This window comes from Phascolarctos cinereus, unplaced genomic scaffold (genome assembly GCF_003287225.1).
Source record: "Phascolarctos cinereus isolate Bilbo 61053 unplaced genomic scaffold, phaCin_HiC Scaffold_8;HRSCAF=390, whole genome shotgun sequence".
NCBI lineage: Eukaryota > Metazoa > Chordata > Mammalia > Diprotodontia > Phascolarctidae > Phascolarctos > Phascolarctos cinereus.
Genome location: NW_027556291.1, coordinates 7,069,465 through 7,096,326, shown reverse-complemented (window position 1 = coordinate 7,096,326; position 26,862 = coordinate 7,069,465). Strand labels below are relative to the sequence as shown.

The 26,862-nt window shown below is 44.4% G+C and overlaps 1 protein-coding gene across 1 annotated transcript; it reads right to left on the bottom strand.

Annotated features, from left to right (window-relative positions):
* Positions 1–19: 19 nt before the first annotated feature.
* On the bottom strand, positions 20–23,582 carry LOC110192332 (uncharacterized). Its single transcript, XM_020963432.1, has 9 exons — positions 23,097–23,582; positions 11,136–11,255; positions 9,332–9,462; positions 7,378–7,499; positions 3,923–3,974; positions 3,168–3,223; positions 2,997–3,083; positions 2,278–2,398; positions 20–733 (listed from the first exon to the last, which is right to left on the bottom strand). The coding sequence occupies exons 1-9, from the start codon at positions 23,530–23,532 to the stop codon at positions 635–637; spliced, it is 1,224 nt and encodes a 407-aa protein (XP_020819091.1). The 5' UTR covers positions 23,533–23,582; the 3' UTR covers positions 20–634.
* Between the last annotated feature and the right edge of the window lie 3,280 nt (positions 23,583–26,862).

Sequence of the window (26,862 nt, the reverse complement as noted above, 5' to 3'; positions counted from 1 at the left end):
ATGGAAATGGACTCAAGGCCTGGTTTCCATAGTCTTTATTTAGTTTGTGTACACATAGTAGACAGTGCTCCATCTTAGAATGCAACTACCTGTAAATCTCTACAAATCCATGTTAAGGTCCAATGCCAGTTAATGTCAACAGAAATGCCAAACAGTCTGTCCCAGATGTTCCATTGGAAATGTCAAGTTCAGCTGGACTGAGTGACTGCTCTCCCAAGGCTATGGACAGAGCAGCCCCTGTGGGCTAGTTTACTCTAATGGTAGAACAGGATCTGAAATGGGTTCCTCAGTTTTAATGAACAAGTGAACTGGGAGTGAACGAACCCTCCACTGCTACAGGGCACCCAAAGAGGAAAGGACAACGGTGCGACTGTAAGAAGCCACGGAGATGTTTCACCCCTTCTGTCTCCTATGTTACCTGCCAACTTTGCGAGTAAACGGACATGAAGAGAGAGAGCCCACAGGGATTTTGTTCCTTGGGGTATATGTATACACACAACAGTAATGGATTACTGAGACTGTAGCATAAAGTGGAAAGTCTATGTCAGCAAACTATTTGAAGAAAAATAACTATCTCTGGCAAAAAAAATGCATTAAGCAACTACTAACTCTGTATTATCATAGCTGTGAACATTTAAGGCAGTGTGACGGTTCTGTTCCGAGGTTTGGTAACTGTGAAATCCTTTGGGAGGATGGGCAGGCCAGAGAATCTTTCATTGAGGGTAATTTTAGTCTGTGGAGGAGAAACAGAAATGTCTTCTATTAGTCCTTGTGATTTAACAATTGTAAATACTACCCAAATGCCCTCAGAACCTGGCCACCTAAGCAGAGGGAGAGAGGGGGTAGAAGGGAGTGACCAGGCCATGCAAGAGAAGAGCTTTGGAAGACATGGAGGGAGTCTTGGGTTAAGAGGCAGGGGGATGACCTCTCCCTGTCCTTTCCTATGGTCATCGCTTTCCCTCTTGCCGAGGAACTCAAGGTGCCTCATCTCCTAAGTTCCTCCCTCTCCTAGTCAGGGAGCAGTAGAAGAGAAACATGAGTAGAAGATTTCTTCAAGACGAGAGCAGAATTCCACATACTTTTGGAGATTCCAACTCTGCTTACTGCACACCCTCCCCCATATGAAAACACCTCCATCTTTTCAGATGTGGCTTAAAGAAAAGCGAAGCTCAGGACAACTGGGGAGCTGCAATTTTCCCAAACCTTACAGGGCTGGGAGTGTAGCTGGAGCAATGATGCCTTCATGCCTCCAGCAGAGCAGGCTCGGAGCACAGTTCTGTATGTTTGCTCCCTACAAAATTTAGGTGCTCAACCAACCACTGCCGACTGTCTGCTAGAAAATGATGCAGAGCATTCTGGGAACATCTACACATCCACACACACATCACATTCTTCCAGCCCCTCAAGAACTTTCCATGGCTCCCCAGTGCTTATAATAAGTTCAATTAGTTTTGGCCCTTTGCCTAACCCCATGTCCTACATTGTACCCTGTCATGGACCCTCACTTCCAGCCAGGCTGGTCCCTCAAACATGTCTGCTAACCTCCACACCTTTGCTTGTATTGTTCCACCCATCTACTACTCTTTCTCCAAAGCTCAGGTCATCATGAGACCATCCCTGACAGTGTCAGAGGTCAGTGCTCTCTTCCTTCTTCAAAATGCCATGAACTGTCTGAACCATTCCTGAGGCTTGTGGCCTACTGGGTATCAGAGGGAAAGGTCTTATCTCCCCAGCTAGAATAGGCAGCTAGGGGCCACCACAGTGCACAGAGTGCAGGGCCTGGAGTCTAGAAGACCCGAGTTCAAATGTGGCCCCAGATACTGACTTGCTGTGTGACCCTGGGCAAGTCTGTCTGCCTTCACCTCTGTCTGCCTCAATTTCCTTGTCTATAAAATGGGGATAACAAGAGCACCCTACTGTGAGGCTTAAATGACATCATATTGTGAAGCACTCAGCCTAGGTCCTGGCTTTCATATTCGCCTGCAAATGCCACAAAGGCATTTTGCCTGGGCTCCTTACGTTAACTGCATCAGCTGGGGGTCACACAATGCTTTGCAGTTTAAAAAATACTTGAAATCCACGTCTCCTTTATGTCTCCTCAGAAAAGTGAAATGCAAGACACAAATCTAGTTAACTGGAGATTCTGGTTAATGGAGACTTTGCTATATTATTCAGTACAAGTAGACCTTGTATAGTCCAAGCAGAGCCTGAAGTGAACATGGGATTTTTACTTGGTGCCTTGTAAACAATCTCAGTGGGTAATTTTGTTGGCCATACCTGATTGGCAACAGCCCGGAAATTGTATCTCAGGGAAATCCCTTTGGGCTGAATTTTCTCAATTTTAGGCGAGTTCCATTTATTTGTTTGAAATGAACTTTCCTCATTGGTTCTTCTGAATCTGTCAATTAAAAATACACATGGAAAGCTGTAAATGAAACTTGACACGTACTAAATCAGTGCTGCTCCCTTTCAGAGAAAGTATCTCTGTGCCCCCAGCATTAGCCCAGAGTTGAGATGCTTCAATACTGGCTGAGTAACTGATTGTGCAGCTGGAGGCACATCCCCTTCCCCTCTCTGGGCTGTAGTGTCCTCTCTAAAATGAAGGGGTCCTGTCAGACGGTCTCTGAGCTCCCTTCATGAATCTGGGCCCACTAAACATCACATCCAACTAGACCCTAATAGCTGAGTCTGATTTGGGCTGGTTGTGGGCAGTGGGGAGGCAGAGGGCAGAGGCATCAGCAAAGCAATGTAGTTTTTCCATAAGACTTTTTCAGGTACACCCTTTCTTCCTTCACCCGAATCAGCAGGGCTGGGGTATTCCATGGAGCTGTCCTCCCACTCCCTCCACCCCTACCTAGAGGAAGCTGGAGAAAATGGACTCAAATGAATTCCGTGAGATGTAGGTGGTGCACATTGAAGATGAACATATCGAAGATAAACACACACACACACCCCCCTAGTGACTGAAATACAAAAGGTGGGAACTATTTACTTACAGCTTATTTGGGCCTCCCTGAGGACTGGCAACAGAAATTGTGAGGACTGATCCGGGTTTGATCTGGACTTGGTACCTGTCAGAAAAGCTACATATACAGACATTTAGCCCTGGCCAACCCCTACCCTGGCCATGAATTAGACAGATGAACTCCACCCTGGCCCACAGTCACCTGCTTTGGCTTGGAGACTTCCCCTGAGATGTCTGTCCTGTGTGTGGTGGTGGTATCTGAAGGAAAAATCAGACTTCTGAGTCAGAAGGGGCCTCAGAGGCCATCTCAGCCAGTCTTTAGCTGCCCAACACTGCCTGACAAGTGGGCCTCCTATGCCCTCTAGTGAGGGAGGGGGCCCACCCCTCCTGAGGTGGCCCAGCCCATTTTAGGGCCAGCTGGCTCTCATGGTTAGAAAATTACTGCAGAAATCGAGCCTTAGTGTGACTCAGTGCCTCACTGCTTCTAACCCTGGGCCCAGGCCCAGTCTAGGGATGGTCATCCGGTCCTGATTTGGTCTCAGTCATTCTTTTCCCCTCCATTTTGATGCCTATTAGCCAAGTAACACAGGGCCGTGGTGGAAAAGGAATTATTTGGAGGCAGATCCATACAGGATGATGGCAAACACTTGCTGTACTGGGATGCACACCAACATTAGGCTTGTGGATTTAGAACTGGCAGGAACCACAGAGTCAGGAACCTAGTCCAGCCTTCTTCTTTACAGATGAGGCGATCTGCTCAAGGTTACACAGTTCATAGGTAGCAGAACTGAGATCTTTAGGGCTTCTTCCCATATTGATGCCAGAAAGCAGATTTTAAGGAAATAATATTTGTGTCAAAAATAAATGATGCAGAAACTGGCTATTTGAAGAAACCAGGCCCACCAAAGCTAAAACGAGCTCTAAAATGAAACCCAGATTGTGGCTTGTGACACTCACCCCCCGGTTCTGGTTCACTTGACTGTCCCTTTGCTGCTTCTGCTTGGTTGCTCTGTTTGGTACAAAAGACTTGATGTTAATAGTAAACAGAGACATCTCGGTAGGAAATGAAATGATGACTTAGCAATGAGTTATGCAGAATGGATGTTTTCGGCCTGAGTCTGACCACAAGATTTAAAAATTGACCCCAAAAGCCAATAAGAGAAAGCCAGAGAGGCCCATGTGAGCAAATGAGCCCTTTGTTGGGGGTGCAAATGTGGCCATCTCAACGGAGACAGGAAGGCTCCCTGACTGTTTATCATGAAGCCTAAGGAAACCTAACTTGGAATTTTTTTGTTAAAAGAAATCAGGTTTTCCCAACAACCAGATTGAACCAGAACGCATCACCACTGATGACACGTACACTTTCTACTATGAATGAATGAGAAGTGATGAAGAAACAGCTGCTGTCCAGCCACAAGTGAAACTCATACCTGTCAGCCAACGTTTCACCAAAGACAACTGAAGAGATGAGGAAACAAAAAGGGGATGAGGAGGGAAGGGAAGAATGTGGGTGGCAGCGTTGGGGAGCCGACAACTCTGCCAACTATCTGTCTCCGAGGGGATGGAGCATGTTAGGGTCCTGGGCCCCAAGACTTCTTTGACCTGGAGTTTTTCCAAGGGACTCACTCCCAGACCGAGATCTTGCCATGAGTCAGGTTGTATAAATTCAAAGATGCTCTAGAAGGATCACTGTAATGCTTGCTATGGTTTTTGAGGTCTGTGCTTGTGAAGCTAATATTCTAGAGGTAATAACAGTATGGAGGAGAGGAAAGGAGAGGGGAGGAGAAGAGAGGGGAGGGGAAGGGAAAGAGGAGAGTGGGAGAAGACAGACAGACACATATACAAGGCTCCATATCAGTCTACAATCTCCCTGGGAATGTTTCTCCAGCTCTCCCCAAGAGCCCACACTGGCTCAGTGGTGGCAGTATCTGCTTGTGTTTCGCATTGGGCAGCCTCAATGTCCTGCTTTGTCTCTCACTGCTGGTGGGAAGTTGGCCTGAAGTAGCTATTTTGTTTGGGAACCCTGAACCATTAAGTTGTCTGTGTTTTCTACTCGATGTATTATTCACGAGCATTTGGAGGACTTAAAAGGGAAATGCCCTCCAAGTCCTAAGCAAAGGTTCCCCTGTCCCTGAGCTCATTAGAGTGATGAGGGATCCTCCTTGCCAGGTCCTTAGCTCTCTTAACTTTGGGTTCCCTATGACTTCTCTAGTAAAGTAATATTTATTCTTTAACCTTACTCCTGGTGTGGAGACAAGCCTGGATTCTCCAAGGCTGTGGCAGCATCCGCCAGCTCTGGTTGTCACTCTTGGCCAAGGTGGAAAGGGCAGAAGATCAGCACAGCAATGGGGGGGGACCATGTGCCTGATGCCTGAGGACTGGCCAGGCTGGCCACAGGGGGATAACCTTTTAGGCCCCAGCATTTCTTAAACACCAACTGCATTTAAGACCTGCTTCTGACAAGGAATGCAGAGGCTTCACCAGACATCAGGGATGGTGTCTGTGACACCAAAAAAAAAAAAAAGGTTAAGAAGCCCTGTGCTACTAAGTCAAAGAAGGGTTGTAATCTCCATTAGTGGAAGGAGTGCCTGTACTGGTAATATAATAGATCCTTGAAATGTTGAAATAATTTTTAACCACACAAATGGTATTCAGCTACACTGAGGAGATACCATTAGTGAATTATGAAATGTCCCAGCTAGAAGGGAGATTGGGGGGTGGGGGGGAGTCATCTTATTTCAACCCTCTGACTTTACTTCATAGATGAGGAAACTGAGGCCAGGTCTTTTGATCAAATCCACATGTCTAGAATTAGAACTCGGGTCTCTTGACTCCCAGACCACACCAAAAGGACAAAAAAGAATGTAAAGGAGGGAAAGGCAAATTGGATTTTTTCATATTCATAGGCAATGAGCATCATTTAGGAAATTCAGACCAAAGTTCAAATTTTATTAAATTATTTGGTCTTCAGGGGCAGCTAGGTGGTACAGTGGATAGAGCACAGGCCCTGAAGTCAGGAGGACCTGAGTTCAAATCTGGCCTCAGACCAAATGCTTGACAAGTACTAGCTGTGTGACCTTGGGCAAGTCACTTAACCCCGACTGCCTCACTAAAAATAAATAAATAAATAAGCAAATTAATAAATAAATAAATAAATAAAGAAGTGAATTGGTCTTCCTAAGTGATTTTTCCTTTGAGGGAGGTGGGGGGGGAGGAAGCTAAACTGAATTATCTGGATAATTGTTTTTCAGTTCTTAGAGTCAGGCCCTTGGGCTAAGGCACGAGCAGGCCTGCAAAACTTGAAGAGGGGGAGAAGGGGAAGTGTGCCCAAAAGGCAAAGGAAGAAAGGCAGCTCCAAAGACAAACTTTACCTAATAGCCAACATTGGTACAGGAGGACCATAAGAGAGAGTTTAATAATGAGACTCCAAGGCCTGGGGGTAGGGGTGAGCCAGTCTACTTTTCAAGGACCAACTAGGCCAATCAATGTTTAGGTACCTACTATGTCCAAGGCCTGGTGCTATCTTGCTAAAGAGAATACAAAAATAAGTTTTAGACCTTTTCTGCCCTCAAGGAGCTTACATTTTAGTACAGACAGAAGAGACGTACACAAATAACTATATAACAGAAAATAAAACACCAATAAGCATAGAAGAGAGATACTCAAACAATGTTATAAGAGAGCGCAAGAAAAAAAGACTATTTCCAACTTAGTGTCAACTGGTAAGAAGAAACCCAAAAATCTCGCTTCTCCTCCTTCTAGCTGACCTTGAGAGAACAAGTTTAGAGAGGCAACTGCAGAATCTTTTCCCAAAGCATGGCTTATAAAGCCTATCTTTCATAGTAGTCTTAATCCCTTAAAATTTCTCATGTTGGAAAGGAGAGAAAATCTGGCTATTAAGGACAAACAACTCTGAGGGGAGCAGTGTCTGTCCTGCCCCCCAATCTATATTGACTCTAGTATAGAGTAATGTAGAAATTATTTCTGTTGAGTCCAGTCTATGATTTCTGCAGTGTAGAAACTGCCATTTGCAAACAGCTCCATTAGACCTAAGGCTTATCAGAGGATCCCAGAGCTGGGGCTGGTGGCCAGCTTAAAGGTCCTCCAGTTCAGATTTGTAATTTTAAAGACAAGAAAACTGACACCTGGGGAGAGGCAGGGACTTGCTCATAGTTACACACAAGGTGCTTGACTCACTGAAATGTGCCATGAGTTGCCCATGGGTTTGAGGCAAGACCTAAGAACCCAAGTGTTCCAGATGCCAAGGTCAGCCCTCTCCACCACCATGCTGCTTCTAGTCTACTCAATGACAAAAAGACACATCTTGCTGCCATGGAATTGCCACTCGGATCCAGCTGTCACTAAAGGAATATGGAAAACGCTCTTGAAATCTACTAAGACTCTATTTTTACCTTCTTGCATTACTTGGCAATGATTTGCTCGCTGGTCCAAATGTCAGCTGTCTCCTCCATCTCTCAGGCCAGCTGTTTTGGTTATTGAACTGCCTAGCTGTTGATTCGCTGTTGCCATCCCCCTGTAAGGAAACCCCATTTGACAAAACAATTTCAACACTGCCCCACAATTTCACTTGGGCATGGCTTTATTTGGACCCCCAAGCCCCTGATCTGTGTGTGCTTGTGACGATACCAAGGGGTTAACTTTACTGAACTCATTTTTTAAGTATAAAGACAAAAAGGGTATCCAGTGCTTTGCAGCTTTGGCACACACATCACTATATGTATCCAATTTTAGTAAAATTAAAAATATAGATAGAGTATAAACTAGCACCTTTGTGAATCTGGTTAAATGCCAGAATTCCACTATGAGTGTTGTTCTCAGACCTTGATATCTCTCTCAAGGAATAGAAAATCAGGAGTGAGTTTGAGGTTATCTGGGCCAACCCAAAGCAAGATGGCTTGTAAGCATCATCATCACAGCATTTACATATCACTTTAAGGTTTGCAAATCACTTTACCTGTATTACCTCATGTGATCTTCACAACAACCCTGTCAGGTAGCTGCTACTATTACTATCCTCACTTTACAGATGAAGAAACTGAGGAAGAGAAAGGTTGAGTCATTTGCCTAGGGTCACACAGCTTGTAAATGTCTGAGGCTGGATTTGACTCACGTTTTTTCTGACTCCAACTCCAGATGAGGAAACACTCTCTAGCAAGGTGGGTCTGTATCCCTTCTGTAACTTGTAGTCTGAGAGAACTGCCTAGAGCGCTCTGAGATGAAGTGACTTGCTCAGGGTCACACAGTCAGCATGTGGCAGAGACAAGACTTGAACTCGTGTCTTCTGCCCCACAGTACCCCCTCCTCTCTACTGCCCTCTAAAGCCCCAAAGCCCCCAAACCATCAATCAAACAGTGTTCTACTGATTTTTAGGGGAAAAAAATCTTGAAAAACATAAAGCTAATTTGTTAGACTTAAAAAATACTGGAAACTTTAAGCACTTATTTAACTGTGAAATAATTATGCTCGACCTTCCTGATAGTACTGCAATTCAACATATGTCGTCAAGCAGCTGCTGGGCCACCAGGCAGAAGAGGAATGAATTACTTTTGTGGTACCTGGCCTAGGAGCTGCCATGGCGGACTGAAGAGAGAGGCCAAGTTCACCTCCCTGGGAGGAAATGGTTTTGTCCCAAGTGGAATAGCCTTTGAATGATGGATAACCCCTTATTGAAGAGCAAATGAGATTGTATAGGTAAAGCGCTTTGCAAACCTTCATTCATTATAAAAATATCAGCTATCCTCCTCCTCATCTCGTAAAGGAAATTCTTGTTCTTGTTCAGGACCAGCTGACCTCTGAGGTTTCACCCAATTTGGAGATTCTGAGTCTGGCTTGGGACTCCTTGTGAATTGCCTGGAGGTGGGCTCACCCATATGACATCAGGACTGAAGGAGCTGCCCAGTTATCTGTCACTGAAATCTCTCTCACTTGTTGACCCTACTGAAGCAGGGCCGCACATGAAATCTGTTTCACTGAGAAGTCTGCCAAAATGGGTCTTAGAACACAACTGAAGACCTAAGCCAGTAGAGCAGTAGGAAACATAAAATGGCTCTATGGGGCTCCCGTTAAAAGAGCAGCATTTAGCTAGACTTCCTGATTTCTATTTTTAGCAGTGCCCAAACATCAAATGACAAATGTAACCCCCCCAAAAAAAAAAAAGGTACAGAAGTAAAATCAATAAGCAAGCATCTAAATTGTTTGCTGGGACTGCCTTGGGCATGGCTGGGGTCAGAAAGATGCTAAGCCCTAGGCCAGTCCCTGCCCTCCATAGGTGGGGGGCAATCTAGGAAGAAATCATGCACATTTACAAGACATCTGGGAGTCACCCAATATTGATCATTGCTTTACCTCAAAAGCTGCATTGTTTCTGTCACCTGGGATCCACCTAGGGATGAAAGGAAACGCTCTTGGCCTGTGTGAATTCTGAACAGTTCTGTAATAATTCTGGTGTCCAAGCCACCTCCTCAATCGCTGGGGTCCTAGGAACATAATGACCAACTGTATGTATCAGGCACTAACTCAGCACAGCTCCCAGCAGTATTTTGTTATGCTCCCAGGCTCCGGAAGTCATAGAGTGGGCTTGGCAAAAGGTCTAATCTGCCTTTCCAGTGAATTCTTCCCAGCAGCCCTCTGATTGAGCTCAGCACTGCTGCTGGGCAGGGGAGCTTCAGCCTAATGTCCTGCTGAAAGCAACTGCAATGGAGAGCGCCCAACCTTCCTGCCAATCGAAGGGAATCTGACATACTGTACCCAGGGAGGACGACTGCCTTCCTGCCATGATGGACCAGAAATAGGACGTCAGGCACCTGCTTAAAATAGATGCCGTCTCCTAGAAACACCCAATTTATAAGGGATAAACTAAAGGCCAAAGCAACAGCATGGAAATCAGAAGAGGACAGCCAAGTCCTGGAAATGCCATTTAGGTTTGTTATCTGCAGCCAGTGAAGCAGAAAACAAGAAGCCTGCAGATCAATGGAGGGGGGAGGGGGAGGGGACGAGAGGTAAGGGTGGACAAAGGGGAAAGGGGGAAGGGAGAGGGGAGGGAAAGGGGAAAGAGGGAGGGGGGAGAAAGTGGAGGTGGGAAGGACGAAGGAAGGGGGAGAAGGGGGAAGGGAGAGGGGAGGACGGGGGGAGGGAGAAAGGAGGAGAGGAAAGGAGGGGGGAGGGGGGGAAGTGCTAAGGGAAGTGCAGACTTGGGATTTTATCAGGGCAGGGAGTTTCTGGTGAGGGAACCCCACCTCCTGATACAGATTGGCACCTTCTCGACAACTTTTAATCTTAAAGTCACCCCTCTGGGAGTTGAACTCAGGTCTTCCTGCAGATCACAGAAGGGAATAAAACCACTCTGGGCAGGATTATATGAATATTTCAGGTAAAAGAAAAATATTTGGGCTGACTCAGCTGAATAATGATCCCAATCATACATTTCTCTTCCAGTGAGCTGGAATAGCTATTTAGATTATCCAGTGGATTCAGAAGTCTCCTTTGTTTGCTTAACTATGGGCTTTCTCACCGTGGCTTCTGCCCCTCTCTAAGAAGATTCCTTTTGGGGTACTGGGAGTGTCTGAGGGAGGCAGCTGGTAAGATATTCTAATATAGACCCTCAGTGAAGGGTTTCACTGGCCAAAACCCTCAGGCGCTTTCTGACCGTCTGTCCAGAGTCCTGAGAAGACTCTCATTTCTTGAAACCACTCATCCCACGTAGTGATACCCAGTAAATGCCTATGAAAAGGTATGTACCAAACTGGTTGACAGGGCTGGGGCTGGACCTGAGCCCCAACTCCCTACAAATGAAGATAAGCATTTTTCGAAGCTTCTGTTAGGTTTGCTGATGACCTGATAGCAGCCAGTTCTCCCTCTTCAGCAATATTATGGACCATGAAGTTGGACTTGCCAAGGGCAAAACAGGCCCTAAACAATGGTTCAGATCAGGCCAACAGCCCCGATGATGACAAGCAAAGCAGACGGAGCTTTTTCATTTCACCCAACGTGGGTGACTAGGTCAGCAGCCATCGCCAAGACTAGTGAACTAAGCCACAACCCAAGTTCCCCGACGTGCTACCCAAGGCCACCTGAAGTGATTCAGATTGCTTTTACAGCCTGGTAAGGTTAGTTAGTGAGTCTATCATAAAATAACAATTTTGAGGCTAACCATTGAAAAATCCAGATGTCTGGTCGTAAGCCTGGTTTCTGTTTCTGGCAAACCCTCTCCATCCATTTTGCTCTGCTTGGCCCAGGACCTGCTCCCTCCGTTGGAGCTTTATGATATCATCTGGAAGGGGAAACACAGACATGAGTGTCAGCTGGGCATACTACAGAATGATTCTACCCAAAGCAGATGGGGGTGGGGGGCACTTTGAAAACCCCAAAGAACTGATGAATGGTAGCACCAGAAATGCTATTCTCCTGGTGAAAAAAATGTTTAAAGGAAGGCTGTTAGGCAAATTGATGGTAACTTCACATACACAGGCTTGTACCTTAGCAGAAGCATAAAGGTGCTGATGAAATGTTATTGCAGCTGTGGGGGAAGTGGTCCAGAGTCCTGATTTCCTCTGAAGTACACCACCAGATAGATGTTCACCAGTTGGCTCTACCTACCAGCCTTCAAAGACTTTGTCGGTGGGCAGCAGTGCAGGGGCAGCCACAGGACCTGAGGCACAGTGTTGTACACTCTCATTCACCCTTCTCGCGCATCACCTACACTTCCACCAACGTAAATTAATGACCTTGGGTGTCGAAGATTTTATCTTCAAGAGGCCCTCATTTGAGACAAATACCCCAAGTGAACATAAAGAATCCTACCTTGAATTTCATTGGGTAACACTGCACTTGGACATCCAGTTAAGAAAGCAAGGCCCTTTGGGAACATGGAATAAGCTAGGCATCTGAGGACAAGCAGAGGCTGCCAAGAGTTCCAGGAAAGAAGTTTGCAAGGCCAAGGCCATTGAGTGTCCCTGGCACAATTTTGCTCAGACCCCTAAAAGAGACCCCCAGGCATTTAGCTCTCTTGTCACCCTGAAATATTCAATGTACTGGATTGGGAGTAATAAGACCTGCCTCCAAATTCCAGCTCTTACTAGTTGTGTGACCTTAAGTAAGTCACTGATCTCTCTGGGCCTCAGAGCCCTCTTCTGTAAAATGAAGACATTAGAATAGATGACCTCAGAGGTTCCTGTGATACTACAATGTTTCCAAACTCTGGCAATCAGTTAATTTGCCTTTACTGAGAATACCTCGTGAAGCCTCTGCTCTGTCAGGCCCTTGGCACCCAAAGCAATGGCCTGTAGCATCTTCTACAGGCTTATTCTTTCCAGTACCTGAGTTGGGAAACTGTTGTTGCCAACACTTCCCTGCCCTTTCCCTTTTTCCCATCTGCTGGGTTCCATCCTCTCCAACCCATTTCAACTCTAGAATCTCCACTCTATAGCAGGGAGTTCCCTCATAAGACATCCTCTTGGACAACATGAAAAAAAAAAGCCCTCCCCCCTCCTTCCAGAAAAGTCTCACCCCTCAGATGCTGAGGGCCTACGACCCCTGCTACTAGGGGCCAGGGAGGGCTGCATGTGCCACAAGGCCACAGAGGCTCCTATTTTCATATGCAGAATCTAAGAGGATGCACAAATGTTCAGACACTCATAGCACCCTTGGGATCCTGGGCAAGTCACTGAACCTCTCTGCGCCTGGGTCTCCTCTGTAAAATGAACAGGTTGTACTAATTGACCTTTAGCATCCCATCCAGCTCTAAATCTGTTAACCTAGCATCGAGTGAACCCCATTATGGCCTCCCCAATTTGTTCCCTTTTTGCCTGACCAGAGCTAGCAGCTGTGTAGGCCTGGCAGTGCCCTGGAGAGATGCCTTGCTTGGGCTGCCATGTTGTCCAACCAAATCATCTTATCTCTCTGAACCTCAGTTTCCTCACTGGGTGGTTGGAAGGAAAGTGCTGAGAAAGGTGAGGAATCATTAGATTTCTGTCCCCCCAACCCCACCCCCCCAGGCTACTTCAGTGTTAGAGAGATCTGACTATGATAGAGGAACAAAAGCTGGCAGAAAGGAGAAACAGTAGCAGAGCAATAAAAAGAATGGGGTGCCCATCAGAAGATGGTGACTGTCTTCATCTCCTGTGGGATCACTTTCAAACAGACATTACAAAGATGCCTCCTACTCTTGACAGACCCCCAGGTTTTGAGCCCTGAGAGGAACAATATAAACACTTCAAAATATTCAACGCCATCCACAACTGCCAATCCTGCTGTTGACACTTCCTATGTCACTCAATGTCCCTAGGCGTCAGTTTCCTCAGACAGCACTATTGGCCTTGGTCACATGACAGAAAGCAGAGTAGAGGGGCAGGACGATGGGCCTCCTGTCAGATGCTCTGCCAGCTATCCTGGTTCTCTGGCTCAGTTCTGAAGCGACTCTTTCCCCAGCCCTGTAAATGCCTTTGTAACTAAGCTTTCAGGGGTAGAACCATGGGTGTTGATGAAACACGTTTAACCACCTAGGAAAAATTCAATTTTCTTTCTGGTAGCTTCCCATTTTTATCATGTTTATTGTGCAATTGCATTCTGGATCAGCTGAGGGGCTAGAGCTGAGGACAGAGGGAGCAATACTCAAGCAGAATGCAGGAAACCCGGCAGTCCAAGAGGTGACGCAGGCCAGAGAGTACAAGCAATAACTCTAGTTCAGCAAGAGCGCACTGCTAGACAGAAGAAGAGCAGCAGGCTGTGATCCAGCCTCCCTGGGTCTCAGTGTCCTCATCTATAAAACAAGAGGGTCGGACTAGATGGCTTTTGAGCTGTACTGTCAGAAGTTACCTCAAGGGGAGCCAGAGTGCCCACACGTATTAGCCATATAATGAGCGCTTAATAAAGGTTTATTGAGTGGATGAATTCCTTTGAACTCTACCCACCACACAGGGTCACCGGGCGATGAGCGCTTTGCCAACTATGCTTGGAGCACCAGAGAAAGGCAAAGCTGCTGTCATCATCACCATCCTCATCAATCATTCTTATGATCATTACTACCTCTCCCTCTTTAAAGAATCACTAGGTAGACCAGGGTCCCTCGGACACATCAAGGCAGCCTAGTACATAGAAGAGGGCGTTGCATGGGAAGTCAGGAAGCCCTGTGTCCAAACGCAGTCTTACAAACTACCAAGTTATGTGAGCCAGGGCAGGTCACCTCAGGGTCCCCCTCTGTAAATGAGTGTTATAATAGCACCCATTTCCCAAGATTGTGAGGACTGAAGAAGATAATGCTTGTAAAGTGCTTGGCAAGCCCTGAAAATGCTATGTTAGTGCCAGCTCTCATTCTTAACGAGAAGGGCTTCTTTATATTCAAGTATGGGACTAGAGAGTGAACAAGCACAAACTTTCCAACTTTTGTAAATCTGGACATGGGATTCAGGGTCATATGTGTGAAGCAGCTCAAATGGCATGTGCTATATGTGTGTGAAAGCGTATGTTCTCAAAGCTGTACAAGCCCAGATATCCCTTTCCACAGAGCTCAAAGATGGAGAAGGTCAAGAACAGGTAAAACTCTGAGGCCTCCTCCCTTCACCCAATGCAATTTGTGCCAAGATTCAGCTCAAGTACCACCTTCTGCTCCAGTTGCTAGTACCCTCCCCCTTCTTAACCATCCTGGATTCTCTGACTTTTTTGTTTATGCTGTACAAAACACATCCATATGTGTGAGTAGATAGATAGATAGGTAGATACAGATATGTGTATATATGTATGTACATGCATACAACAAACTGTGTGAAAGCTTACTCCTTGTCACAAATAAGAACAAAGCAAAACAATTCTAAGTTTCAGCTCACGTCTTGCAAAGCGGCAAAGCTGCCGGGCCTTGTCTTGGTTCCCCTCATACCACACCGTGTCTGTCTCTCATCTCCAGTGTGTACAACATCAGATTTCTGCAGTGCTCATATTTATTTATTGATTGGTTGACTGATTCTTTGTCATAAGGGAGGGACACTGGAAGGGACATATTGGGAAATATAAGTGATGTACAAACAAAAGATATCAATAAAATGTATTTAGAAAAAAAGGTTAACTGGTCATTTAGGGAGACGGAGGATTATCAGATGAAAAGCCCACTTGCCTCACTGATAAACAGGTAACACCATTAGATCAGGAAAAAGGTCCTCTCCAGAGAGGCAGGGCCAAGAAAACTTCTGAAATATGGTCACATATGTCTAGCTTCCAAAATCTCTGGTCTCTGTAGTTCTATATTCCTACTGTCTAAGGATATAGTTTTGTTACTTATACATTTTTAATTTTTTTTAAGACAATTGGGGTTAAGTGACTTGCCCAGGGTCACACAGCTAGTAAGTGTCAAGTGTTTGCTCTGAGGCTGGATTTGAACTCAGGTCCTCCTGACTTCAGGGCTGGTGCTCTATCTACCAAGCTGCCCCTACTTACACATTTGTAACTGCATGTGCTAGGAATATGAAGCAACTCACGTACACACTTAAATGGTTGGGAATGGGAGGTTTATGCCCTCTCTCACATGAAAACTGAATTCATATTTTAAATGTAAAATCCCAAGTGGAAAAAAATAGCCAGTTTTCCTATAGTCTACTTGAGCATTGCTCCCTCTGTCCTCAGCACTAGCCACGCAGCTGACCCAGAATTCAATTGTACAACAAACATGATAAAAAGGGAAAGCTACCACGGAGAAAATAGAATTTTTCCAAGCCAGTTAAATGTGTTTCCTAAATATCTCTATGAGGCCTTTGATTCATCATTTGAGAGAATAATGCATGCCCATTCTCTAGCCCCAAGTGAAGTGATTTATATATAACTGGGTGTATATGTACATACGTTTGCATGAGTATACACGTGTACATACTGTCTACCCCAAAGAATAGAAGCTCCTTGAGAAAGGAACTGCTCACCGATTGTCTGTATCCTCAGCTCCTGGCATGGCGCCTGGCATGCAGGATGTGCTTAAGAAGTGCTGCCTGAACTGAGTTACTCAGAGGCACTTCACCAGGCATCCCATGAACTTTAAACAAATAGTTGAATTCTTGTATTTCAGCATAACTGGTTTCCTTTGTAATCAATCCTATGTATTTTAGTTAATACATTTAAAAACCTGATTCTGAGCAGGGGTCCCCAGGCTTCACCAGATTGACTGATCAAGGAGTCCCTCATCTTCATAAATAGAAAGCCCTATTTTAAAAGAATTCACATCTATGTCTATTTGCTAAGGTAAATAGATCTGTTCTTTGGGGGACTTCACTCTCCTCACCTCCCAGGAGTCCATCTGAAAAGCATCAGACAATGGCGATGCCTCAACAGCATCAGGAATCTCATGCACAGAACCAATTCTCCATCAATATCAAGGCAGATTTCAATCCATCCCTGCTTCCTGACCCTGTGCCATTTTTCCCATATTTCATTGCACACTCTCCCCAGAGGAGTCACCCAATGGGCTAAAGGCCTTCCTCTAAGGTTTCTGGGGTTTGGGTTTTTTTTTTTTTGTGTATTTCACAAGTACCATTGGGGTCCTTTGCTCTTGCCACATGATCAGCCCACTTTCTTTTCTGTCTATACCAAAAAAACCCTCCAGAGCTATGACTTCAATTTTGATAGGAGGCAGGGTACCATACAGAATAGAATGCTGGGCTTGGAATCAGGAAGATCCAGTACTTAGCATTTAACAAATGTTGGCTGACTTACTGACAAGATCACAAGATCACAGATTTAGAACTGGGAAGGTCACACAGAGATGGCATATGAACCTAGATCCTGAGACTTCAAAGGAAGCTCTGAGTTCAGATCTTGTCTCTGAAATTTCCTAGATGTGACCCTGTGCAAGTGATTTCATTTTTATGTGCGTCGGGCAACAACACAGGACCCAGTTACTAGATTACAGTTTTGGTGAAGAGAGACTTCTCCATTGAAGAAATCACAGATCTTTGTCATATTCACAGATAATTAATTTATAGCAATAAATAATATAATTTTATATTATGTCATTATATTATATAATGGGCAGCTAGGTAGCACAGTGGATAGAGTGCCAGGCCTGGAGTCAGGAAGATACATCTTCCTAAGTTCAAAACTGGACTCACACTTACTAGCTGTGTGACCCTAGGCAAGTCACTTTACCCTGTTTGCCTCAGTTTCCTCATCTGTAAAATGAGCTGGAGAAGGAAATGGCAAACCTCTCTAGTATCTTTGCCCAGAAAATCCCAAATGGGGTCATGGTCAGACACAACTGGAAAACAAAACAACAGATATATTATATATGTTGAGCAATGCCTATTGCTCTAAAGTATCATATGAAATATAATACTTATAGTATATATTATATTATGATTGACTTTCTTTTGTAAGAAAGTCATTGTCATTGTTACTGCAACTCATTTTAGTACATACTGCCTGCTGAGTGCCTCCTCCCTAGACTAGACAATCAGGATTATCAGGTCAGCACAAAGTAATGGGTTTGTGGGATATAAGACCAGATTTCATTCATTCATTCATTCATTCATTCATTTTGGTGAGGCAATCGGGGTTAAGTGACTTGCCCAGGGTCACACAGCTAGTAAGTGTCATGTGTCTGAGGCCGGATTTGACCTCAGGTCCTCCTGAGTCCAGGGCCGGTGCTCTATCCACTGCATCACCTAGCTGCCCCTATAAGACCAGATTTTTAAACAAGCCTGCCATTCCCTCCATGATCTACCCACATACAGCTCCTCAACAATAAGGAAAAGCAGGGTATCAAGCAAGCCTCTCATCTCAACTCTGCTAATCTACTGTCTTTGTTCCTTAATACCTAAATGATGCCCCAGCAGAACAGGTCTGGCCTCAGCCTTAGCCTCAGCTGTTACAGAGCCCAGACACCAGTACCTGATAACATCAATTGTGAGGAAATTTTAACCTTGGAAGTGCTTTGTATTCAAAGGGGGAGGGTGGGAAGTGACAATCTTCTTAGAATCCCTGTAGTTTCCCTACTCTAGAATCACCTGAAATCTACCTGGGGCTTTTTTGGGGGCTATACTAACATATTTATTATAACCTGATGACTGTTCCAATCGAAGAACTGGCATAAGGAGAAGAGAAACTCTTACCCAACACCTAACATAACAGCAAACACATGGATGTGTCATGGGGTTGGTCAATCACTTAGTCACCAAGCACTGTAAAGTGCCTATGCACCAACCACTGTGTGCCAGGGTCTGTGCCAGGATACAAAGAGTGCAACAATCCTTACTATCAAGGAGCCGATCATATGTGGGGGGGGGGGTGGAACACCTGCAGCCCTTTGACTGAATCAAAGATGACTGAGGACCTAGAGGGCCACATGTGGCCTCCAGGCTGCAGGTTCCCTACCCCTGGTCTAACAGATCCAAACAGTGCCTCAGGCCTGATGAATTTAGCAGTAAAATTACAAGGCAGGCAAACTGAGGAAGGATTTCTAATTGGCACTGGAGTCTTGAGTGTGGCTATGTTCAGGATCTCAGAAGAGCTCCTATGGACAGGCAGCAATAAACCTTTGCTTTCACCCCATCTTCACTGCTCCCTTCAAAGTTTTTATTGCTTTCACTTACCATACTTGTTGCCTGGGGGAGGGCTCCTATGCAAATTTTTGTTATTTTTAAAATCACATCATATGTAAACAAATGTATGTTCAGAGGTTAGGGGGAGAAATTAGAACCAAACAATGTATCACAAAAGACAAAGTAGGCTTTTTGGATTATATAAAATTACAAAACTTTTCTCCCCTGCAAAATCAAAACAGCTAGAACAGGGGCAATGTAGTATGAAAAACAATCTTTGCATCTAGCATCTCTGGTGAGAGCCTGACATCCACAGTACAATATGTGAGCCACTGCCTGGCAGATAAGTGGGCAATGGTTATGAAGAAAGAGTTTAGAAAGGAAGAACTAGAAGTTATCACTCATATGATAACATACTTCAAATCATTAATAATAAGGGACACAAATTAAACTACCTTGAGCTTTCACCTCACACCCAGCAAAATGCCTGAAGCAGCTGTGAGAACACAGGCACATTAATGCACTGGTAGAAGCTATGAATTGGTGCAAGCTTTCTGGAAAATCATTTGGAATTCTGCATGCAAAGTTAATAAATTGTTCATGCCCTCTCATCCCCTGATCCCTAGGCATGGTCATACTGGAACAGATATCCATGGACAGAGGAATGGCAACATGCTGTGAAATAGGAATCGAATGGGATATTATCACAGCATAAGAGATGAGGACTTAGAGGAAGTCATTGAAAGACTTGTGTGAAATGACACAGAGCAAATAGTCACAAGAATGATATATACAGTGACTACAAAAAGTAAATAGAATTGATAATAAAAAGACGTTAGAATTGAGATTAAACGCAAAGACCAACCTTGGTTCCAGAGCACTGAAGATGAAATATGCTTCCCTCTCCTTGGGAGGGAGGTGGTGGACTAGACCCATATGGGGTCTCGACCCACAGTTTAGGAAGCGCTGAAGGGGTCCAGAGTGGGGAAAATTTAAGAAGCCCTGGACTAGAGGTGTGGAATTTCACACACCCAGCAGAGGTGGGCCCTAGGATGGTTGCTTTTGCTTAACAGTTTTTCTTTGGGGAGGGAGAGAGCAGGGGGATTGGGAAGTGACTGTGGTGCAGAAAACCAACAGCATCAATAAAATAAAAATGAGGAAAAGAAACAATGCAACAAAGTGGTTAACCCAGGTGAGCTTTAAGATTCCTTCCAGCATAAAACCCCATGAATCTCCAGCGAGAACTAAACTAAAAAATCTTCTAGTAATTCACTTCTCTCCTTTATCCCTACATCCTTCTAAATGCCTCCTCCCCCAATCCAGCGGTTGTCACCTCAGTCCTGGGTCTCCTCACCTCACACTTGGATTAGCCCTGCCAGGTTCATCTTCCCAAACTAGAACTTTTGTTATGTCATTCTATTGCTCAAGAACCTCAAATGGCTCAGTTATAGCAAGATCAAATTTCTCTTCCTGGCTTTCAAGCTTCTCCATTATCTGAGTGTCCATATCCTTATTTTTGTGTGTGTTAGGATCATAATATTTTGAGCTGCAAGAGACTTTACACGTCATCTAATCAAACTCCTCCATTTTACTAATGAAGAATCTGAGGTACAGAGAGGTTAACTTACTTGTCCAAAGTCATCCATGCAGTAAAGTAGCAATGGGAAGGTTTTGATTTGGGTCCTTATTTCCAAATGTAGGTATTCTTTACGTATGCTACTCCTACACTGACACTTAATGCTCTTTGTTTTGTTTTTGTTTTTTTGGTGAGGCAATCCGGGTTAAGTGACTTGCCCAGGGTCACACAGCCAGTAGTGTTTGAGGGTGGATTTGAACTCAGGTCCTCCTGACTCCAAGGCCAGAGCTCTATTCACTGGGCCACCTAGCTGCCCCACTTAATGCTCTTTGTATCCCAGTTAAGTTTCAGTCAGTCATGTTGGTGCCAGGCATAATTCTATCTCTGAGACTTTAAATGTGTTATTCTTCCTGCCTGGAGTTCTTTCCTTTCCCCCCTTCCAAATCATCCTTTCCAGGTAAGCTCAAGCCCAATCAATGGCAAGTGATATACTATTTTTAAGACACTGAAGAGGCAGATGTTTTATGGGAGTTTGAAGGAAGGCTTTAACATGTATCTAACCTTGTTTCTAACTCTGTTCCCCTGCTTTTAATTACTTTTCTAACTCTGTTTCTAATTTCCTTGCTTTAAAAATCCCGTTTCTAGGAGCAGGTAGGTGGTGCAGTGGATAGAGCACCCACCCTTGATTCAGGAGGACCTGAGTTCAAATTTGACCTCAGATACATAACACTAGCTGTGTGACCCTGGGCAAGTCACTTAACCTCACTGCCTAGCCCCCCCCCAAAAAAAAAAAAATGTTGTTTATAACCCTAACTCTGTACCTAACTTTCAAGTAGAAGATTCCACTAACATCTTTCCAAACCTGGTCTTATTACAACCAACTTCAAAATATGGGATCTCCAAGATGCATTAAGTTGTACTTAGCAGCTTCCATTTCTGAAAATTTTAAGTCCCTGAATTCTGTTTGAATTGCTTAAAACCTCTTTCCACTGCTTTCTTAAGTTAAGCCCATTGGCTAGCTCTCATTAGTTAGTGAACCTCAGAAATGCAAATCTTTACATCACAAATTTATGTCTTCTCCAATCTCAATAATGTGGGTTATGCATTGAGAGTTCAGAGATTCAATAACTTTGAAGCACTGGACCAGTTTACAGTCGTGGCCTCTATCTATTTTTCATGTTTATCAGGATGCAGCACTTTGGTCATTAATCTTTTCATTCTATATGCAAAGGCTCTGCTTGGATATATTTTTTTTTAAGTTTCTAGATTTCTTTAAAAAAATGGCTGGAGTTTCAGGATAACATATTTTAGTTAGAAAAGCCCATAACCTCTGGTATTTCCTTCATTTATAAATTCAGGCTAATAATAGTTGCACTATAGTAGTGAAGAAAGCAGTCTATATTGCTGTGAAGTAATTTATAAAAATGAGATAGGATGACTATTTTTTATTTTTTAAAATGTTTTCAGCATTTCTTTTTTTATTAATTTATTTTGATTTCTCAATAATAACTTCTGTAAGCTTCTGAGTTTTAAATTTTTCTCCCCCTCACTCCCAGGATGACTTTTTAAAAAAATACTTAATGAGCACCGAGTTGCACCGATCCCTATGTTGGGAGCCTGTCTGCTAGGAGTTACGTGTTTTAAGTCATAAACACGGATATAGATCTATGTGCAGAATAATTCATTAAAGTAATAAGTGACTTATTAGTAACATATTTGCATCATATCATTGCTGGAGTCAGCTCATACCGATCATGAAAATAGACTGTTAAATTTTCAAAGTAAGCATTTACACCAGGGAAATCAGCAAATGCTACACATCATGGCTTGGTTATTGTCATTTTGATTGTCTAGATTTAAGAAGGTGATGAAAAGTATGCTAATAATGCATATTAAACTTAAAACTATGTTTTGCATATTTTTTTACATGCATACACCTGATCTTATAAATGATTTTTTTTTCCAGAGGAAAAAGGCAATAAATGATTTTTTTGTAGTAAAAAAAAAAAGCCCATATTATAGAGGAGAAAAGTAAGACCCAAAGAGAAGGGACAGCCCATGATCATCTACTACTGAACCTCAGATTTGAACCAATATCCTACACCAGAATCTCAAGGAGGCTACAAAGGAAGAGTAAGGTTAAAAAAAAAAAAATCAAAGAAAAAAAAAAAGAAAAAAGAACCGTACAGTGGCTGAAAAGCAAAGCTTGTTCATCCACCCCACAAACAACTCACAAAATGGCTGAGAAAACAAAGGCATTTTGTGTCTGCCATTTAAAAAAAAAAGACGTCATCTAGAGCTTATCACACCATTTTAAGTTCGAAGACGTTACTTTAAGTTTGAAAACACTATTTTAGGTTCAAAAACGCCATTTCCAAAAAGACACCATGTAAAGCTTATCGACGCCATTTGAAGTTGAAAGAGTTACTTTAACTTTCAAAAAGCCCTTTAAAAATTCCAGAAACGAATCCTAACTGGTTCTTGAAACATTTTTGAGAAGGCACCCAGGCCATGTGCTTGGGCGGCAACTCCTCTGCTAAACCCCAAAAGTATTTTGGGGGCTGTTTTCAAGGGCCTTTCGTTTGCTTCAGCCCTTTCCTTTACTCCCCTCGGGAGCACGAGGTGGTGGGGGGCAGGGGAGAGGCAGGAGGAGGAGGAGGAGGAGGGGGAGGCGGCGGCGGCGGCGGCCAAGGTTAAGGTTAAGGTTAAGGGCCGCGGTAGCCACTAGATGACTACCCCCGAAAGCCCGCGACCAAGCCCCGGGCTTTCCTGACAAGCAGAGCCGCGCAGGCCAAAGGGGCGGGGCGGAGGCCTAAGCGGGTATGGTCACCAGCTACCGGGCAGTTGGCCGGAGGCCCTGGGCAATCCGAGCGCCTGGCTCTCCCGCCCCGCCCAGGGTCTCCTCTGGGGTGGGAAGAAAGCTCCTACAGGGCCCGGAGGCCCAGGAAAGACTGAGGATCGGAAAGGGCCAGCAGGCCGCGGTTGCCCCTCCCCGCTCCCGTCCCAGCTCGCCCGGTCCACTCACCCAGAGACATGTCGATGAACGCACGGCTGCCGCGGCGCTTCCTGGGAGCGTCCACTGTGACCGCCGCCGCTGGATCTTGAGCTGAGGATGCCGCTGATGTCGAAGGAACTTCGGGCACTGGGGGGACAGGGCTCCGCTCCGTACTCACCGCCTTCTGTGGAGCGGAGATGACCTGGGCCTCCAGAACTTCACCCTCATTCGCAGGGGAGGCGGCGGCCGCGGCTTCCTCCATTGCTTTTGCTTTTGCCTCTGCTGCCTCCTCTTCTGTTGGGACCTCGACCTGATCCTGGGCCTGGGCCTGGACCTGGGCCTGGACCTGGGCCTGGACCTGGGCCTGGGCCTGGGCCTGGGCCTGGGCCTGGGCCTGGGCCTGGGCCTGGGCCTGGGCCTGGGCCTGGGCCGAGGCTTCCGGCGCCTCCGATGCGGTAGCTGCCATCGTCGTCTAATTTCTTCGTCCAAAGTGGGAGCTCGAGCTGCGCACTCCAGGGGGCAGTGGTGGAGTGTGCAGCGCCCCCCAGGGGTTTGCGAGGTCGAGCTGCGGCCCCGCCCCTTCCCCTTCCTCCTGGCACTACTGGCATTGGCCGGCTCCTGTCACGCTCTAGATGTCGCTCACGGAAAAGGCACCCTCTCAGCTCAGAGGGTGCAGCATCCAAGGCCCGCCCCCCGTGAACCTTCCCTTTCCCACCAGGTCTTTGGCCCTCACAGGCTTGCAAACCGACTGACTGCTTAACAAAGCCTTGGTAAAGGGAACCTTTCAAACTTTCCCTCAGCAGAAAGCTGTGCCAACCGTAAAGCCAAGAGAATTCTTTGCAGGGTTACATAAAATCATAAAGAAACCTACGTGGAGAAATAAGAAAAAGCATTACTCAGTGATTATCTTGGCAAACCATCGGTATGAGAGGACAGAGAAATAGGAACCCCCAAACAAATGTCCACAAAACATTAGTGTTTGATATAGCTTTAAAAACTACCCAAGGAAAGAATTCCTTATTTCACAGACCTACTTGAGAAACCTGGTCATGATCGGCAGTTTGGCTGGAAAGGAATTTAGCTCCTCGGTTCTCACTCTCTGCGTCAATGAATTGAACTCGATGATAAACAGAAAGGGGCAAAAACACCGTATAATTTAATTCGACAGACATTGAGTGCCCACTCTGTAAACATAAAAAAATAGAAGCAAATGGAACAAAGTGGATGTGAGGTGACTATTCAACAAATAGAAGCTATTATATTAGCACAGAATAGTTGTGCTTGACTACATGAGATGTAAAATTACATGGCAAAATCAATATAACAAAAATGAAAAAAATAGGAAAAATACTGACAGCAAATACCACAGATTGAAATATATCCCAAATTGATATAGAGAACTTGTAAAAATATACAAAGGTAATCCTATTACATAATGGATAAATGATCGAGGAATATATATGAACAGACACTTTTCAAGAAAGGAAGCACTTAGGGGCAGCTAGGTGGAGCAGTGGATAGAGCACCAGCCCTGCAGTCAAGAGGACCTGAGTTCACATGCGGCCTCAGACGCTTGACACGTAATAGCTGTGTGACCCTGGGCAAGTCACTTAGCCCTGATTGCCTAAAAAAATAAAAAAGGAAGGAAGCACTTGAAAATAATGGAAAAAATTGTTCCAATAGTCTGACAATTTTCAGGTACAAAATTAAAAATAATGAAATGAGGGGACAGAAGGAAAGGAAGGGGGACACTAGGTTGCTACTGGTGAGGTTGCAAACTTGTAGAATCTTTATGGAGAGCAACCTGACAATAGACAGTAAAAATACACCACCACCACCCCACCTAAATCATACCCATTGACCCAACAATTTAATCACTGGAGATAGGCCCTGAAGGTGTTATCAGGAGCAAAACAAAACAATAAAAGAGCTGTCAGTTCCAAAGTTTTTCATAGAACTATTATTTGTAATGGCAAAGCCCAGGAAGAAACCTCAATATCCAGCAAGGAGGGGAATGGTTCAATTAGTTCTGAAAAGGTGAATGGGAATGAACAAAGAACCCTGATGGAGACTTGTAGACACCAAAAAGTTAAGTAATTTTTTGGTGTCAAAATAAATTTCCTTAAGTGAAGTTGAAATCATGTCTAAAAGGTTATATTGATGTTTAATATTAGATTTTCCATAAATCATTCAAAGAATGGAGGAGCTGACAGCATTCTGGACCACCCTGGTTCCACAATTCCTGCCCTGGTCACTTCCCTGTGGTTTGAATTTGTTACCCTGTCCTTTATTTTCTCATCATTACTCAGACTAGCGCTCACTTGAGGTAATCATTGGAATAGTTATTAACTGGGTAGCGGAAAGTGAGGCTGCACTCTTTCTCTGTTAGTTGAGTCATCAGGTATGTTCTTTTCTTCAGGTATGCACCTTCTCTAATTTCTATTTGCTGTGCATTTAGATAAATGGATGATTTACTTTTTGGTCTGTGTGTTCATTGTGGAACTGGCATTTATTGGAAAAGAAGGAAGTAAACATTTATTAAGTGCCTAAAATGCATGCCAAGCATTTTAGAAATATCTTATTTGATCCTCACAACTCTGGGAGGTAGATGCTATTATTATCTCCATTTTATAGTTGATGATACTGAGACAGACAGTCCAGGGTCATACAGAGAGTATCTGAGGCTGTATTGGAACTAAGGTCTTCCTCTGGGGAGCCAAGGGAATCCATCCTTGGTTATATACCTTGGGACACTCTTTCCTCACTAAGAGAGAGATAGCAAGAGCTTAGCCAGAACCTAAAAATTATCTCCCATAAACTAAAAGTATTTTTTGGGGGGAGTAGAGTATAGAAATATGATTACAGCCCAGTCCACTTTCTCTGAGGAGAATGGAGTGGCCAGCCTTTGGCCCCAACCTCCTCTTCTCCTTGTCACAGTAATAAAAATCTCCCTTGGAAAAAGGTGCATGGAAGAGATTCTAGAGAGAGCTGTTCACTGCAAGCTCCATCTAGACAGAGTCATGTGGTCACACGTAACCTACAGTACGTGTATTTCACATTGTAGGTTTATGGCTAGAGTGTTGGACCTGGAGTCAGGAAAACCTGAGTTCAGATTTGGCCTCAGACACCTACTAGCTATGTAATCCTGGGCAAGCCACTAAACTGCTATCTGCCTCGATTTCCTCATCTGTAAAAGGGGGGTGATAACCTAACTCCCAGGGTTGTTGTGAGGAACAAATGAGATCATATTTGTAAAGTGCTTAACACAATGCCTGGCACATAGTAGGTGCTATAAAATGCTTATTCTCTTCCTCTTCCCTAATGTGTAATCAGCCTAGAAAGATAGGCTGAATAGCAAGAAAAAAACGTACAAAAATATACCGGAGAGCAGAAGGATATTCAGAAGAAGGTACAGACAAGCAAGGCAGTATTGGTACTGCCATGTTAAATTTAATATATGCTTAAATAAAACTCTGTAATAGAAGTTCACAGTTTTGTGTACAACCATCTTTGTCTGTTTTTTGTATATCAAAATGTTCATCTTTGTTGCGTTTGCAAAGTTCATGCTAAAAAAAGAACCTTTTTTTTGGTATAAAACCATTTGGTACAAAAACATTTCCCTGAGTTTGAGACATACTGTTACATGCAAATCTTGATATGGGATAAAATTGGGCCCTTTCTCTTCTGTGCGCACTCCTGCATAGATTCTCTGCCTGATTTTAATTGTAGACATTCTAGATTGTGACATCCTAGAAAAATTTGGTAATTTATTATTATTTTAGGCTGTAATTGTGTA